Source organism: Podarcis filfolensis, assembly GCF_964270895.1.
Source record: "Podarcis filfolensis genome assembly, chromosome: Z".
In the NCBI taxonomy this organism is placed as follows: Eukaryota; Metazoa; Chordata; class Lepidosauria; order Squamata; family Lacertidae; genus Podarcis; species Podarcis filfolensis.
Window position 1 is genome coordinate 37,717,613 of NC_139617.1, and position 16,024 is coordinate 37,733,636.

Genomic DNA, 16,024 nt, shown 5'->3' on the forward strand with positions numbered 1-16,024 from the left:
ACTGGCTCCTCGGTTGCAAGGGAAAAAATACTCTGTAAACATTCAGGGGTAATCTTTATTTTATATCTTATAACATGTTCTAGGAGTGGGATTCAGAGATGGAAAGGGTAGAATTCTGTTCCTCTTATACTGCTTTCTGACTTTGAGAGCTGTGAAGACACACTTGCTACTGTGTGAGCTATATCTAGTGAAAAACTGCACACACGCACACCACTTCTAAACCTATAAGGAGTTGAGGCAACAGTAGGATAGCTCAGATGTGGCTGCATTTACATTTGCAATTATGAGGACTAGAAACTAATGTGTACCTATGAGAGGTGTTCTTTTTTTACAAAAATGAAATCTGCAATTGTGGGCTGCTTGAAGTACCTTCCCAGTGACTAGAGGCTGAAGCAAGTTTTTTGAACTTGGTAAAAGATATCTGACAGGGAAACATGATAGAGATGGTAGGTGTTATGTGTAGTAAGTGGCAAGAGACAGAAGTTTTTTCCCCTTCTTTCTCCAAATAATTCTACCCTGCATCACCCACTGAACACAGTTTGATACAACAGCTAGAAAAATCAGGATGCTGACCTAGATTGGGGCCAGGGAGCTGCCTTACGTTGAGAAATTTATTCTGTCAGGAGCAACATACCTGGGATGCTCATGGGCAGAGGCAAAAGTAGGCCACCTTTGTACCACCGCCCTGCGTGCTCTCTCTCTCTCCCCCCCCCCCTCCTCTGTGCTCTGCTCCCCTGCGCTGTGCTAGGAGAAAGAGGCTTCTCTTCCTCCCCACTCAGCAAAGAAACTCTGCCGCTTCTCCTCCTCTGGCAAGTTGCTTGGCTCTAGCAGGGTAAGACCAAGCAATAGGGCTTTGGCAGGGAGACCACTTCCCAGGTGAGAATGTCAAATGAGCCAGGTTCAGCAGCTCCTCGCTCTTGGTGGGGGGGGGATGTGATCCAGCAGGGTTCTGCTTTTTACAGTCTTAACGATGCCAAATTGCACACAGCACACTCCCAGGAAGCTCAAGGGGCATACAGCTCATGCTTGTTCCTCCCCCTTACATGTGAGCTTTTGGCCCTGGACGGCAAAGCCCAGAGGGGAGCCCTTTGTCAGTGACCTCTGGGGCCTAACAGTGTGAGTGAAAACCTTTTGTCTTCTTTTCTTGCTCCTAGCAGGACCAAGAAGTCCGGCGCAGAAAGCGCATCAGCATCATCAGCCAGGACAGCCAAGGAAGCAGTGGTACCGAGCTGAGCTGAGCTGCTTTGGGGGGCTCCCAAGTGGCTCAGGAAATCCTTTCCCATTCATTACAAAGCCTCCTCTCTTTGCCATTACAACGCTTCCTTGTTCTGAGATGAAAGTGGTGCCTTTTTTTCATTCTTTCTTTCTTGCCTAAACCCAGCATGGGTAGCAAGAGTGAAAGGGCTCCTGACCATGGCTAAACTCTCCCCTTCCACCATTTCTCAAATGCAGCTCTCCAGAAACCTTTCACCAGCAGCTTGGCCCAAACAGATCCCAGGGCAGCACTGAATTCCTGCAGGCTGGGCGTGTGTAGTGAACAGTGCATTTTGTATGCCTGTTTGTCCTTGTGAACAAGATGGCGACAACAGAGAGAAAGCGAGTGTGCATGTCTGTATTTTTAAAGGGTGGGTGGAGAAGGGGGTTTCAGCACTCTTAAATTACTGTTCACCCCCCCCCCATTTAGTTCTTGAACCAGCATCTGCAATGGGAGGGAGGGCGTGTGTGAAAGGTTTTGCCAGCAATTAGTAAGAAGCCTGAACGTTAGCATGCAGAATGAGTCTGGATGTTCCTTGCTCGACTCCGACACGGTGTGAAAACAAAACCATCTGTTGGGAGCTGTGTTGCCCAGCAGTGGTTGTGGCAAGCAGTCTCGCTAAGAAGACGCCACCGATTGAGATGCCTTAGCTGGTCCTGCTCTCCACAGCAGTGCAGGGAGAAGGACTTTTCTTGCCCTTCTGCCTTTCTCTGAAGCTCCGTCTGGGAGTCCTTGGCTCACTTGACACTTGTGGCATTTCCACACAGAGGGGGGCACTCCTGCCTCTGGCCATCTGGACAACCTTGTTCCATCTTAGCAATGTTGGGCTGTCTTGTCGCTCTGTGTGTTCAGATGTTTTTTAAAAAAATAAAAATCCAACAACTTGAACCTCTTTTGTGCTGTTGGCCAAATTCACTCTCTGCCCTGAGCCTCGGGTGGCAAGGCATGTTGGTGGAGGGGGGGGTCTCTGTGGGTTAAGGTGGCATAATATATTATGGGGGTTGCTGTTAAGGGTAGCAGCTTCAGGGATTTATCAGACCCACAGGGGCATTCTCTAGGGCAAACTTCACTGAAAGGTGTAAGAGCTGCTTTAGAAATTAGGAAGCTGCTTTATACCTTTCGGTCCATCTAGGCCAGTACTGTCTACACTGACTGGCAGTGGCTCTCCCGGATTTCGACCAGGGGACCAGCCCTTCCTGAAAATGCCGGGGGTTGAACCTAGAGCTACTGAGTTGCAGTCTTTCCTCAGCCACAGGGCTCTTGCACAGCTCCTGTTCATTGGGCTTCCGCAGGAGAACCTCCCAAAGGGCTGTGGCCCATCTTAAAGAAAATGAAGAGTAGAAGGACTTATTCCCTCTTGCCTCAGGCACCACGTACTCTGAGCCAGCCCCTTTGTGAGTAGATATAGCTTGCCTCATTTATTCACTCCCCCCCCCCCCCGCACCGGTTCACTCCGCATCCCTATCACTATTCTGTGAGGTTGGCCAGTTCTGAGCAAGGGTGACCAGCCCCAAACTTAAACAGCAAGCATTGTAGCCAAGCAGAAATTTGAATTTTCATCTCAATTTAATTCCTATATTCATGCTTCCACATCACACTGGCCCTCATTGCTTTTGGAGACTGTGGAGCAGGGGTGGGGGTGGGGAGTTCCTGGAGCATCAGAGGGAGAAACTGTGGTCACCTGCTCTTCCAAGAGACACTGAATGCTGCTCTACCTGCTGGTTATAAGAGTCTACCTGCCCGCAGGCTGTCTCGCCAGAGTGGTGCATGCTCTGGTTATCTCCCGCTTGGACTACTGCAATGCGCTCTACGTGGGGCTACCTTTGAAGGTGACCCAGAAGTTACAACTAATCCAGAATGCGGCAGCTAGACTGGTGACTGAGGGCAGCCACCGAGACCACATAACACCGGTCTTGAAAGACGTACATTGGCTCCCAGTATGTTTCTGAGCACAATTCGAAGTGTTGGTGCTCACCTTGAAAGCCCTAAACGGCCTCGGCCCAGTATACCTAAAGGAGCGTCTCCACGTACATCGTTCTGCCCGGACGCTGAGGTCCAGCACCGAGGGCCTTCTGGCGGTTCCCTCATTGCGAGAAGCAAAGCTACAGGGAACCAGGCAGAGGGCCTTCTCGGTAGTGGCACCAGCCCTGTGGAGCACCCTCCCATCAGATGTCAAAGAGATAACTACCTGACATTTAGAAGACATCTGAAGGCAGCCCTGTTCAAGGAAGTTTTTAATGTGTGACATTTTTATGTATTTTTTATCTTTGTTGGAAGCCACCCAGAGTGGCTGGGGAAACCCAGCCAGATGGGCGGCGTACAAATAATAAATTACTATTATTATTAAAGATACAAATAGAAGCATGTAACATGGGCGTAGCCAGGGGGTGCAGTTGCCCCTACCTATATCAAGCAAATAAATAAAAATACTTAACTAACTGACCAATTGCATTGTAGATAACTGAGTTCCACACACCCCAACATAAAAACTGCCTGTCCCCAATAAATCCTGGTTATGCCATGGCATGTAAAGTGGAACTGCAAAAGCAACTTAAGGCAAATTAACCCTGGAAAATAAAAATTCCTCTTTTCCCAAAGCATGCAGTTGTCATGCTGCCGAGTGGGAAAGGGTGCTCTCTCTTTGTAGCTGAGAACCTGCCTCACCTGAGACAGAAGCTCCAGAGGGCGGGGAGAGAACCAAATTATGCAGTGGTGGAAATAATATCCCAGCTTCTACCTTTCTTTTCTTTTCCCCTCTCCAGTTTGCTACACTGATGGTGCAACCTGCCTCCACCTTTAGGTGCGCTGATCTCAACACATTAGTAAAATGCTATTTCCATACACTCCTTTGTTGGGGGCCTTCAGCATGAGAAGCTGTGTCAGGCTGCAAAGTCATCTGTCTGTCACCTTTCCAAGACTGCAACACCCTGCCCTCAGCGCAGAAAAAGGCAACTGAAATGATCAAGGCGATGGAGCGACTCCCCGCCCCCCATGAGAAAACGTGGCAGTGTTTTGAGGCAACATGATATAAGTTTATAAAATGATGTGTGGTGTGGAAAGAGTGGAGAGAGGAAAGTTTGTGTTCCTCTCCCTTAACAATGGAACTTGTGAGCACCCAGTGAAGCTGGATGTTGGAAGATTTAGAACAGATAAAACACCTACCGTACTTCATGCAACATATAGTTAAAACTATGGAACTTGTTCCAGCAGGAGGCTGTGATGCCCACCAATTTGGAGGGCTTTAAAACAAATTGGGACACCTCCATGGAGGGTAATAAGATTGTCAGTTGCTACTAGTCATAATGGATATGCTCTGACTCTTTGGAAGCAGTAATACTTTGGAAGATCAGTTGCTGGAAGCCACAGGGGGAGAGAGATGCTCTTCTTTGCATGCCCATTGTGGGCTTCCCATTGTTGCATCTGGCCGGCCCCTGTGAGAACAGGATGCTGCACTAGATAGACCATTGGCCTGATCCAGCAGAGCTCTTCTTACGTTCTTGTCGTTGGCTTTGACTCCTGCTCTTCAGGCTCCCTGCCTTCTGTGCTACCAGACTCAAGGGGCACTGGCCACTACTGCAGCCGTCCCTACGTGGCACCAGCCAGCTTGACTTAGGGGAAGGTTCTGTTCTGCCCTCTGATGCATTTAATCGGGACGTGAGTGAAATCTATCCATATTCAGAGACTGTGCCAGTGTCCCAACTCATCCATCTGTTTCTTTAGGGTGGGAAGAAATGTCACATTTGAATTCCATCTCCCCATTGCCTACACACTGATAATCTCTGAAGTACCATATTCTTTGTGAAAACACACACATACTCACATACACAATGTTCCCCTGCTGTTCAGCATTTGAAGACTTCCGGTTTCGTCAAGCTGTACCATAGAAGCGTTTCATCCCACGCAAGACACCACACAACCTTGCTATGCTGCCTATGAGCATGTAACATGATGCACCTGTAAGCATATCTTCATGAGGACCAGAAACCTGTTTAAATTTAAATACACATGCACATAAACACATTTCAGAAAACTGATCTCTTCCTCCATCCACCATTGCCTTATATAGTCTAAAGTCTATATGTAGTTCTCACCATCACTCATGCCAGCTGGGACAGTTGAGATCTGTAGTCCTGCAACACCTGGGGGGGGCAGCCCTCCCCTAAGGTAATAAATTCACTGCAGGTGTGGGGAGCCTGTGGCCTTCCAGATGTTGCTGAACTACAACAACCATCATTGTGGGCCATTGGCCATGCTTGCTAGGGCTGATGGAAGTTGTGGTTCAGCAACATCTGGAGGCACCTCTTCATTTTAACTTATTTGGCTTTCCTCTTCTACCATTTCTAATAATCAAAGATGTCAACATGAGAGATTCCTGGTGGTTGTTGTGTGTGTTTTTTTAAAAAAACACACATTCCAGTTTGTTGGTATCTTTTTGTTGCCTCCAACGCTCTGCAATTAATAATTTTGCTGCAGTCATTACATTTTAAAATGATTCCCACGTCCTCTTGTCTTAATATATCCTCGAGGAGATCCATCAAAACAATGTTGGCATCCAGTGCCCATTATCCTTTTAATTTCATTGGGAGGTTTATTAATGTTGCTGGCAATAAAAAGCCAGCTATGTCAGGGCTCAGTGACCTCCTCTTTCCTTGTCTTTCAAGCTGATTGAACCCAATATGAGCAATCAAAGCAGGGGTGGGGAACCTTATCCGTCCCGAGGGGCTGCACTCCCTTCTGGGGGCCATATGCCAGGGGTGGGTGGGACTAGTGGGCAGAGCAAAAAATACAGATTTTACCTTTGTACCATAGGCAGCTTTAACAAAACACACACACACACCCACACCCAAAAAAGACCTCTGTCCTGGCAAGTGAAGGACAAGTCCCAGCCAGGCTGGAAACACTAAAGGAAAGTGTGAAGCAAGACTGGTGAGAGGTGTGGTCTGGGGAGGGGCCTGAGAACCAGACCGAGAGACCCGAAGGGCTGCATTCGGCTTCTAGGCCTGAGGTGTTCCCCGTTCCTGTGCTAGACCACAGCAGAACGCTTCTTTAAAATTTTAAGAAAATAAAATGGAATTTGCTAATCCTGAGCTGTTCACTTTCTCTGCAGGAGCTTCTATTGGGGAAGAAAGGGGCAATACCATCTAATCGCAAATCAATTTGTTGTCGTTCTGTTGTTAGGCAGAAGCAGGTGGAACAAAGAATGCGAAGTTTCCCTTTTGTACAGTAGGCTAGTTTCTACAGACACGCACATGTCTCAGTCCTCTATCCAGGCAGCGAGAAGCATTATCAGAGCTCAGGGACACATTCCAGGTATGCGGAACCACTCAAAGAGTGCATGGCAAGGCTTATAACCACTGTAATATGGCGACAATTCTGACGAAAACATAACTTTGCTTATCTATCGCGACCCCCGTTTGCAAACGGTTTCTCTCCCCCCTCCCTCCTCTTCCTCTTCCCCGCCTCCCTCTCATCCTCTGAAGGACTGAGATCAAGTTAATTGCTCCGTTGGCCGTTCTCCCCTGGAGAGCAGAAGCGGAGCTTGGAAACCGTGAAAGAGGGTAAGTGAAAAGAAATATAAGGAACGCCAGACAGGAGGAGGGTCTGGTACTCTTCCAGGCCATCCTGCCAATTTTAGAGGACGAGAGATGTTTATGTTCTTGTCCAGAAGAGGCATAAGACAGGAGGGTTGCCAACTGACCAGAAAAACAACGTGGCTCGAGGTGCTCTGCCTTTGACACCAGCTCAATGGGCAAAAAAGTCAGTGCCCGGAGCCTGGAGCTCCAACATCTGGTTTGAGGTTCAAGCTCTATCACGTAGGACTTGTGTGGGCACATCGCTGTCTGCCAGACCTTGGTCCCCAATCTGCAAAATGGGTATATAATGGAGTCCTGTTTCGTGCGGGTTGAGAACAACAGAGACTCCCGCGCGCCATAAATTGCGTGAGCAAGGTTCCTTTGGTTTTTAAAAACAAAGACTTCAAAGCTTGTGCAAGGGCCAGAAATTCATTAGGGAAAGCTTTTGCAGATAGAAGCCTTTGCCCTTTGAATTTCTGCCGATCGTGCCATGGTCAGGTTAAAGGCATAGGGGCCTTTTGTGAAAATGGTGGCAGTAATTGGAGCCTACCTTTCATTATCCTAGGATAAAAGATCAAAATGGCTTTGACTGGAGAGCGGGATGTCCAGGTGGCAGAACCCACGAGGTTCTGTCCACGAGGCTGTCACATTCCACCTGTTCTGCCTTGGCCCCGCCCTCTGGCCCCACCCACCCGATTTTTGAAATCGGCAACCCGACCGTATGAGACCACTCGCTCCCCTTGACCCATCTCCCTGTATCATCGCTGTTCTCTTCCCCCAACGCCGAAACAACCCAGAAAATCACAACATGCAGAGTAAACAGACGCACATTTCCCTGATTGGCATAATTCCCTCCCAATTATGATATTTGGGTGTCTGCTAATGAGCGGGTTTGGAGCACAGCCGCGTCTCAGCCCTTGATTGATCGATCGTGCCGCCTTGCTGGGAACGAAGGGGGGGGCGGGTCGTCTTGGGGGAACATCTGCTCAGGGGGCGTGAAGCCTGATCAGCGGGCGGGGATCTATTTGTCTGAAAACTTCGGCTGTGACTGGCAGGTAGCAATGCGGATGCTCTGGTGGTTGTCGTCGTCCTGGATAAGCGATTCAAAGAAACAAAAGTCCCCCTTGCAGCCACTTTGCTGAAGTTTAAGTGGGCCGAATCTGGTCCCTAGGGGCCGAAGGGGCCTCGCCGGGACCCCCCAAAGTTGATGAGCCTTGCCGTTCAAATTACCTCGCCTCACCTCCCCCTTTATTCAAGGCACCCCTGATCTGGTCAGTGCTGAAGGCAGCCTGGAAAGACCCATGCAATGCTATATCGGATTATGAGGTTGGCACAGGTTTCCTCAGGCAGCTCCCTTCGTCTGTTGGTGGGGTCCTGGCTAGGCCAGGTGCCAGCGGTCAGCTAGGTCGGGCACTGACTGAGAGTCCAAGGGCTTGGAAGCCCCACCACCCCCAGCTCAGGCTAGCCACACCACCCTTCACTGACCTCTGTGCCACCATAGATCAGACCAGCGGTCCGCTTAGCACAGTCTAATTTATTTATTGTTGGAAGATTCAGGACAGATAAAACGAAGTAGTATTAGTAGTAGTAGTAGTAGTAGTAGTAGTAGTAGTAATAATAATAATAATAATAATAATAATAATAATAATAATAATTTATTATTTATACCCCGCCCATCTGGCTGAGTTTCCCCAGCCACTCTGGGCGGCTTCCAATCAGATGTCTTTTAAAGAGAAGATAGCTGCTTATTTCTTCACATCTGGTGGGAGGGTGTTCACAGGGCGGGCGCCACTACCAAGAAGGCCCTCTGTCTGGTTCCCTGTAACCTCACTTCCCACAATGAGGGAACTGCCAGAAGGCCCTCAGCGCTGGATCTCACACAGTGCATACTGAAACCGCATTGGTGGCGGGAATGGACCACCAATGTGGATTGGCTTTAAAAGAGGATTATTCTAGACCAGTTTTTGGAGGAGAGGGCTGTTGATGGCTACTAGCCATGATGGCGAAGCTCTCCCTCCACAGTCCTGGGCAGCAGTGCTTCCGAATGCCAGCTGCTGGAGACTGCAAGAGAGGAGACTGCTCTTGTGCTCAGGTCCTGCTTGCTGGTTTCCCATAAGGAGCATCTGGCTGGCCACTGTGAGAACAGGATGCTAGATGGGCCATTGGCCTCACCCAGCAGGCTCTCCTTATGTTATTATGTTCTATTCTGACTGGCACTCTGTCACCAAGACTAGGCTTGCCATACGGAAACAGCTCAAGAGAGAGAGACATTGTACATACTTTTGTAAACCAAGAAAATCTTTAATAAAAATACATTTTTTAAAAAAAAGCTAGCTTTGGCATTTGTTAAAAGACCAGAAGCTTTATTGCTAGGCATTGCAGGTAAAAAAAATATCCTAGCCGATGTTCTAGCATACATAAATAGTTTTTATTTATGTTTGCTATAACATTGGCTAAGGGACGCGGGTGGCGCTGTGGGTAAAACCTCAGCGCCTAGGACTTGCCGATCGCATGGTTGGCGCTTCGAATCCCTGCGGCGGGGTGAGTTCCCGTTGTTCGGTCCCAGCTCCTGCCCACCTAGCAGTTCGAAAGCACTCTTAAGTGCAAGTAGATAAATAGGGACCGCTTTCTAGCGGGAAGGTAAACGGCGTTTGCGTGTGCTGCACTGGTGCCGGCTCGCCAGAGCAGCTTCGTCACGCTGGCCACGTGACCCGGAAGTGTCTGCGGACAGCGCTGGCCCCCGGCCTCTTAAGTGAGATGGGCACACAACCCTAGAGTCAGACACTACTGGCCCATACGGGCAGGGGTACCTTTAGAACATCGGCTAGGATATTACTAGCCCAAAAATGGAAAGATGACAAGATACCAATGAAAGAAGAATGGCATGTAAAACTGATGAAATATGCTGAAATGGCGAAGCTCACTGGAAAACTTAGAGACAAGGACAACAGAGACTTAAAAAAAAAGAATGGGAACCATTTATGATGTACTTACAGAAACAGTGTAAAGAAGTGGACTCACTAGCAGGGTTTGACTAAGCACTTACAATTAAGAAAATGAGCATCAAAACGAAGAGGCAATAACTGGGAAAATAATAAAACGTGAGATGTAATTTTGAAAAATGTGGTATAAAAATGACAAGAATGCAATGACATTTAGCTAAAAGAATACAAAATTAAGGCAGAATAAAACAAGCAGGAGAAACTGATATTTAAAGAACCAGAAGAGGAAGTTGAGGGAAGTCAGGGGAGGAGTGTGGGGGGGGAGAGAGATTGGGACTTGCATATGCTTTGTTTTTTTCCTGTGATAATGATGATTGTGTTGAAGTCAAAATGTAAAACTTAATAAAAAAAATTTTTAAAAAAACAAAACTAGCTTTGGGTTAGGTTCCCCCTCCCAAAAAAAAAAAACCAAGTTGGGGTTGTTCCCCCCCAAAAGCTATGGATTCACCATGTTTAAACAATAATTTATTTAAAGTTTATATATAGGGACACGGGTGGCGCTGTGGGTTAAACCACAGAGCCTAGGACTTGCCGATCAGAAGGTTGGCGGTTCAAATCCCCGTGACGGGGTGAGCTCCCGTTGCTCGGTCCCTGCTCCTGCTAACCTAGCAGTTCGAAAGCACGCCAAAGTGCAAGTAGATAAATAGTTACAGCTCCAGTGGGAAGGTAAACAGCATTTCCGTGCGCTGCTCTGGTTCGTCAGAAGCGGTTTAGTCATGCTGGCCACGTGACCTGGAAGCTGTACGCCAGCTCCCTTGGCCAATAAAGTGAGATGAGCGCCGCAACCCCAGAGTCGGTCACGACTGGACCTAATGGTCAGGGGTCCCTTTACATATATATATATATATATATATATATATATATAGTCTGTATGTACGTCAAAATATTAATTATAAATGTGGTATCAGACTGGGAAATTTGTGTAGAAAGATCTTCTTTTTTCATTTTATGTGCAATTGCTGAACCAGATATAAATTGTAATATGAGGACAATACTGCATCAAGGTTGCTGACAGGAGTGAGCCCCTCAGGGTGTAACACCTCAGCTCAGAGGCCTGCACTGGTTGCTGATTTGCTACTGGGCCAAGTTCAAGGTGTTACTATTAGAATATAAAGCCCTTAACAACCTGGGACTAGTTAACTGGAGAGGTTGCCTTTCCCCACATGTGCCCACTCAACTGCTTTGACCTGCAGAATTGGCCCTATTACAGGTGCCACCACATAATACCTGTTCCATATTTGTAAGAAATCGATAGGTGGCAGCACCTATTGACAATTAGGCAGGTGCCTCACTGTTACTCGTTTTGGAGCGTGCATAAAACATTATTGCTTAGACAAGCCTACCTAGATATGTAGAATGTTTTAATTTTTGTTTAGCTTATCACTGATTTTAATTATTATTTGACTGTTTTAAACTGCTTTTTTAAAAAAAATGTTTTTACAGATAGTCTCTCTTTTCATAAACTGCTTTAAGGGTTCGTTTGTTATTTACAATCAAGCAGTATGAAATAAATAAATAATATTAGTAAATAACATGTATGATAAAATTAACTTTAAAAATACTTTATCTATTTCTGCATCTATCTATATACAGTATTAGCAAGTCCCCTTCCTGTTAGAACCTAAAAATAAAATAATTTTTGGATCCATTAATGGAGCTCTTAGTTTTTTCTGTGCAACAACTCAGAAACCAATTGTTTTGTGTTTGTTTGTTGGGAAACTAAAATATCCTGCACTGATCATTCTGTATGAAAACAAAGGCAGGTATGTTTGGTTTTCTTTGGGGCTCCCCCTCTTTGCACAAAGGGGAGGCTCCAAATCACATCTCCTCTGTCTGTCTTGGACACTTCCCATGGGATCTTTTGTTTAGCTCTGATGTGCACCCAAGATGTACTTGGGATTAGCTGGGAAAATGTGAAGACTGTGAAAATGTAGCATGCAGAAGGGACAGCTGTGTGTGCTGCACACAATTGATTGGGTGATGTGCTGCTGCTCCCTTGATTCATCAGCCTATTGGCCTGCTTAGAGATATGTTGATTTCTATTTATGACAGTGATCATAGAATTGTAGAGTTGGAAGGGATATCAAGGGTCCTCTAGTCCAACCTCCTGCAATGCAGGAATCTCAAGTAAAGCATCTATGACAATGGCCATCCAACCTCTGCTTAAAAACCTCCAAGGTCCATTCCACTGCCAAACAGCTCTTACTGCCAGAAAGTTATTCCTGATGTTTAGTCAAAATCTCATTTGTTGTAACTTAAAGCCATTGGTTTGAGTCCTACTCTCCCAAGCAGGAGAAAACAAGCTTGCTACATCTTCCATGGCACAGCCCTTGAGGTATATTTGAAGACAGCTATCACATCTCTTTTCCAGGCTAAACATACCAAACTCCCTCAACCTTTCTTCTCAAGGTGTGGTTTCCAGACCCTTGGGCATCTTGGCTGGTCTCCTCTGCACATGTTCCAGCTTATCTAGTTGCAAGTTTGGGGAAAGGAGTGGACAGGAGCCAAAAGTTAATGGGGTCAAGATTACTGTGGAAGAAGAGTCTGTCATGGTGGTCACATTTCTCCTTTTCCAGGGAGATTACAGGTAAACAGCCCACAATGAGTGAATCAGGGAGCCCTTATCCCTCCAGACTGTGCCCCTTGGGACTAGTTGGGTGGAAGGCAGATAAAGTGGTGACGCTGAGACTAAGGAAGAAGAAGAAGGAGACAGCCTTCTACCTGGACTGGTTTAACGTAAGAAGGCAGGTGGGTGGGAGCTGGCTGAGAACATTCTGAGGTTGGTGGGGCAGTGCTCCACTTGCCCAGATGGACCATCCTCCACCATGTCTAACCTCATCAGCTTTGAGCAAATCAGGACAAGCGCTCCACAGCGCCAAATCACCTGCAACTGGGGTGTGGTGGTGGATATGGGTGAGCATATGGTTTTGAGACAAATAAGACTCCCTGGAGGAGAAGTGTGTGTGTTTGAATAAGAGAGCAGGCTGTTTCGTTCTGTGAGGAAACGCAGCACGTGAGAAGCTGATCAGAGGGTGAATAATTTATTTTTGCGTGAGAATACAGTGGAGAGACTTGACCTTCACACCCTTCTATTTCTCTCCAGTGGTTTAATCCTTTTACGGAGGTCATGAAACTGTACTGGGGCTGCTGCACTTCAGGCTGTGAATGGGGGCTCATATGAGGGATACATCCACTTCTCCAAATACAAACGCTCCCTGCACATAGAAAAGCAGCAGAATGCAGTACTGTGCAGTTAAAGAGACTTGCTAATCTGCACTAACAGCCATACTTCACATTTTCATATAATGTTTTAAGAGTATTCAAACCACATACTTGGTGATGCAACCAATAAGATTATAAGCAAGTCTTTGTATGTGCAATCCATTGGGGGGGTTTGACTATGTTACTGTAGTAGAATTCTTTGTCCCCCATAAATCCCACAAATTGGATGACTTTGCAGAATGTCAATGCTTTCTCTTAATTGCATAACTTAGACTGGTTTTGCGAGCATAATTGGGAAGGGAGAAGGAGCCAGGAGTCTTATTCAGCCATATTGCTTTCAGATACATATTTGCAGCCTTAAGGACTGGAACTTTGTCCCTGGTTTTGAAAAAAGCTGAGATTTTTCAGGCTGAAGAAGTCGTCCCCTATCCTGTGACTTTTTTCTCCCGCAGCGGTGAAGAACCAAGGCTTTATCCCACCCCCGCCGCCCCTCGCTGCATCATCTGATAAGGGAACAGTCTCATGGTGGCAAGAGGATGTGTATGATTTTTGGTAGCCCACAGTTTAATGAAGTGGAGCAGATAGTGTCAAAGCCAGTTCCTGTTGCTGGCAGTGCTGAAGAAAGAACTGAAAGAATGACCCTTTGCATGTTCACAGGGGTACTCTTCCCTGTATAAATACTTTTCGTGCAGCCTAGGGTGATGAGCCTAGGACCTTCTGCATGCAAAGCAGGTGTTCCACCACTGAGCTACAATGCTAGTTCAGTGCTTGGATGTAGTCAGTGAGGGCGCATATCTAAGAGACGGCATTGTCCTTTGCACAGGACAAGAGTCGGTCTAGCTTGATTTAATTCAAGCATGCATCTCCTCAGGGGCACCGCGACTGCCTTGCGGCCAACGCACCCAGCCGGCTCGGAGCTTCCGCGTTGAGCCAGGATCCTCGGATTCCAAGATCACTCGGCCGCCTCCTGTCAAGGTGGTGCCAGGGCACTCTGCACAACCTCAGAAGCACTCCACCGATCCCATTGCCGGCGCTTTCCCTCCCCGCTCCAGAGCCTCCCCAAATATAGGCATGGCACAGCCTGGGCTTCCTGCACCCCGCCCCGTCAGGTCTCTCCTGTGGCGCCCGAGCCGCAGTCAATGAGCAGCCGCGATGCGCGCCGAGGGGCGGCTAGTCGTGGCGGCGGCTCCTCCTCCGGCTCCTCCTCCTCCAGCGACACTCGCAGGGGTCTGCCTGGGAGGAGGCGGACTCCGCTCGGCCCGCCGAGGCAGCAGCAGCAGCCGAGATCACAGCCCGTCCCCAGAGTTGGGGGTGGGGGTCGGCATGGGCGGTGGTGGCAGCGGCAGTGGCGGCTCCGCGCGGCGGTGGCGGCGATGAGCTTCGAGGAGGACGATGGGCACGGCCGTCTCCAAACGCCGCTCGCTCCGCAACGAGGCCGTGGCGTCGGTGGCGGCCAAAGTCAGGTGAATCCGAGCTCGGGTTCTTTTTGGGGGAAAGGAGGGGGCGAGATCGGGATGCAAAGCGAAGGAGCAAGCTAGCCCTAAAGAAATAATTCTAGCGGGGCGCTCGGAGGCCGTGCGTAAAAAGGCGGCGCGTAAAAGGAGAGCTGCGGGCGCAATGATGGTGATGGTCGAGGGGGGGGACACGAGGGGGTCATATCTTTCTCTCCGACCCCCGTTACTCCAGTGAGAGATTGAATCCTGCACCGGGTGGAGTTGGGGTCGTGGGTGCAAAAAGCAAGGAGTGTGCAAAGGAGTGAGCGTGGAGGAATTTGATATAGTCTCCGCGTCGTGCATGGATGAACATTTATGGAAAGGGAGGTTTGGGGTGAGGGGGCAAAAAGAAACACACCGGGCGCGTGTCTGTGCAAGTACCAAGAGACCAGGTTGGAAGGGGCGCGCGCATGGGATCGTGCAAGGGCTGGGAAAGAAGAGCGAGCGTGCAAGGGAGACGTGCGTGTTTCCAGAGGAGCACGTCGGTGTCTTGTTCCGCGCTCGGAGGAGCTCGCCCGCCTCTGATTGACGTCAGAGGCTGGGGAGGGGGAGGGTGCACAGTGGGGAGGGGTCTGCCACAAACCCGGATTGTGTATTTCCTTTCTGACTGCTGGATCGTATCGGGGCTTTGGAGTATGCTGGATCGGAACGATGCGCTCCTCCGATGCTCCTAACCATCACTGTACGGATTTTGTCAGAAAGCGGCAGGCCTGGTGTTCTGTGCCCTTCTACACCTAGGGGAGAGGGCTCTGGAACATTTCAGCTGTTCTCTCCAACAAAACTCCCCACCACCACCAAATTGTGTGGTCTGAGATGAAGTAAAAACATCACCATGTGCCAAGTTTTCACACAGGGAGAAACACACATACCTCTAGCACTTTTCCTTCCGGCAGTGCAGACAGCCTATCCCTGGTGTGCTGCATCTTCTCAGCCTGCCAAAAGTGTCTGCTGTTGAGCGTGGAGGGTAGGAGGACAGCGCTGCTGCTGCTGCTGCTGCTGCTGCTGCTGCTGAACCCCCGCCTTTAGTCTCCCACCATGCCAGTGAGCCAGAAGTGCTAACACTGTATTTTTAGTCCGGCTGGCGCTGGGTTGAAATAGCAGATGACGTGAGGTGCGAAGTGTTTTGGCATGCTGCCCAGCCGTGGACCACTTTTTCTTTTTCTTTTGGCAAAGGCTCAAAGAGCCCACGGCTGCCCTGGTGAACTTCCAAGCTCTAGGAGTGCAGCAATCATGTTGGGGGGGACGGGGGGGGGGGACGGGACGGGACCGGCAAGCTTGCAAGCTGCCTGCCTGCGCAGTGGTGACTTTGCCTCCGCAGCCGTTTAACTTCTTAGCCTTGGAAGATGCTCTCTGCTTGTCTTGGACGATCCCTCTCTGGTAGCCGCGTGCTGACCAAGAAAAGTGAGCCTTTGGGGAGGGGCCTCGTCACTGTGTTGTGTTTTGCACCTAACGTGCTCCTGTTCCTTAGCGCCAGATGAA

The 16,024-nt window shown here is 48.7% G+C and overlaps 2 protein-coding genes and 1 long non-coding RNA gene across 11 annotated transcripts in view; 2 read left to right on the forward strand and 1 right to left on the reverse strand.

Annotated features, from left to right (window-relative positions):
- PNPLA7 (patatin like domain 7, lysophospholipase) overlaps positions 1–2,143 on the forward strand; it is a 114,982-nt gene extending 112,839 nt beyond the window's left edge. For 5 of the 9 annotated variants that reach the window (XM_083596937.1, XM_083596933.1, XM_083596929.1 and 2 more), the window contains one exon: positions 1,155–2,143. In XM_083596937.1, coding sequence (XP_083453063.1) covers positions 1,155–1,238 — 84 coding nt within the window. In that variant the 3' untranslated portion in view covers positions 1,239–2,143. The remainder of the gene's footprint in view (positions 1–1,154) is intronic. The other 4 variants (XM_083596934.1, XM_083596930.1, XM_083596932.1 and 1 more) reach the window with 1 other exon arrangement.
- A 733-nt stretch (positions 2,144–2,876) lies between these two features.
- Positions 2,877–15,703, reverse strand: LOC310754795. The gene is made up of 3 exons (XR_014544025.1): positions 15,415–15,703; positions 5,076–5,240; positions 2,877–2,973 (listed from the first exon to the last, which is right to left on the reverse strand). It is a non-coding gene; the product is annotated as an uncharacterized lncRNA (long non-coding RNA).
- Positions 12,240–16,024, forward strand: part of LOC310754762 (NMDA receptor synaptonuclear signaling and neuronal migration factor-like) — a 66,958-nt gene continuing 63,173 nt past the window's right edge. The window contains exons 1-2 of the mRNA XM_083597013.1: positions 12,240–12,417; positions 13,924–14,515. Coding sequence (XP_083453139.1) covers positions 14,445–14,515 — 71 coding nt within the window. The 5' untranslated portion in view covers positions 12,240–12,417; positions 13,924–14,444. The remainder of the gene's footprint in view (positions 12,418–13,923; positions 14,516–16,024) is intronic.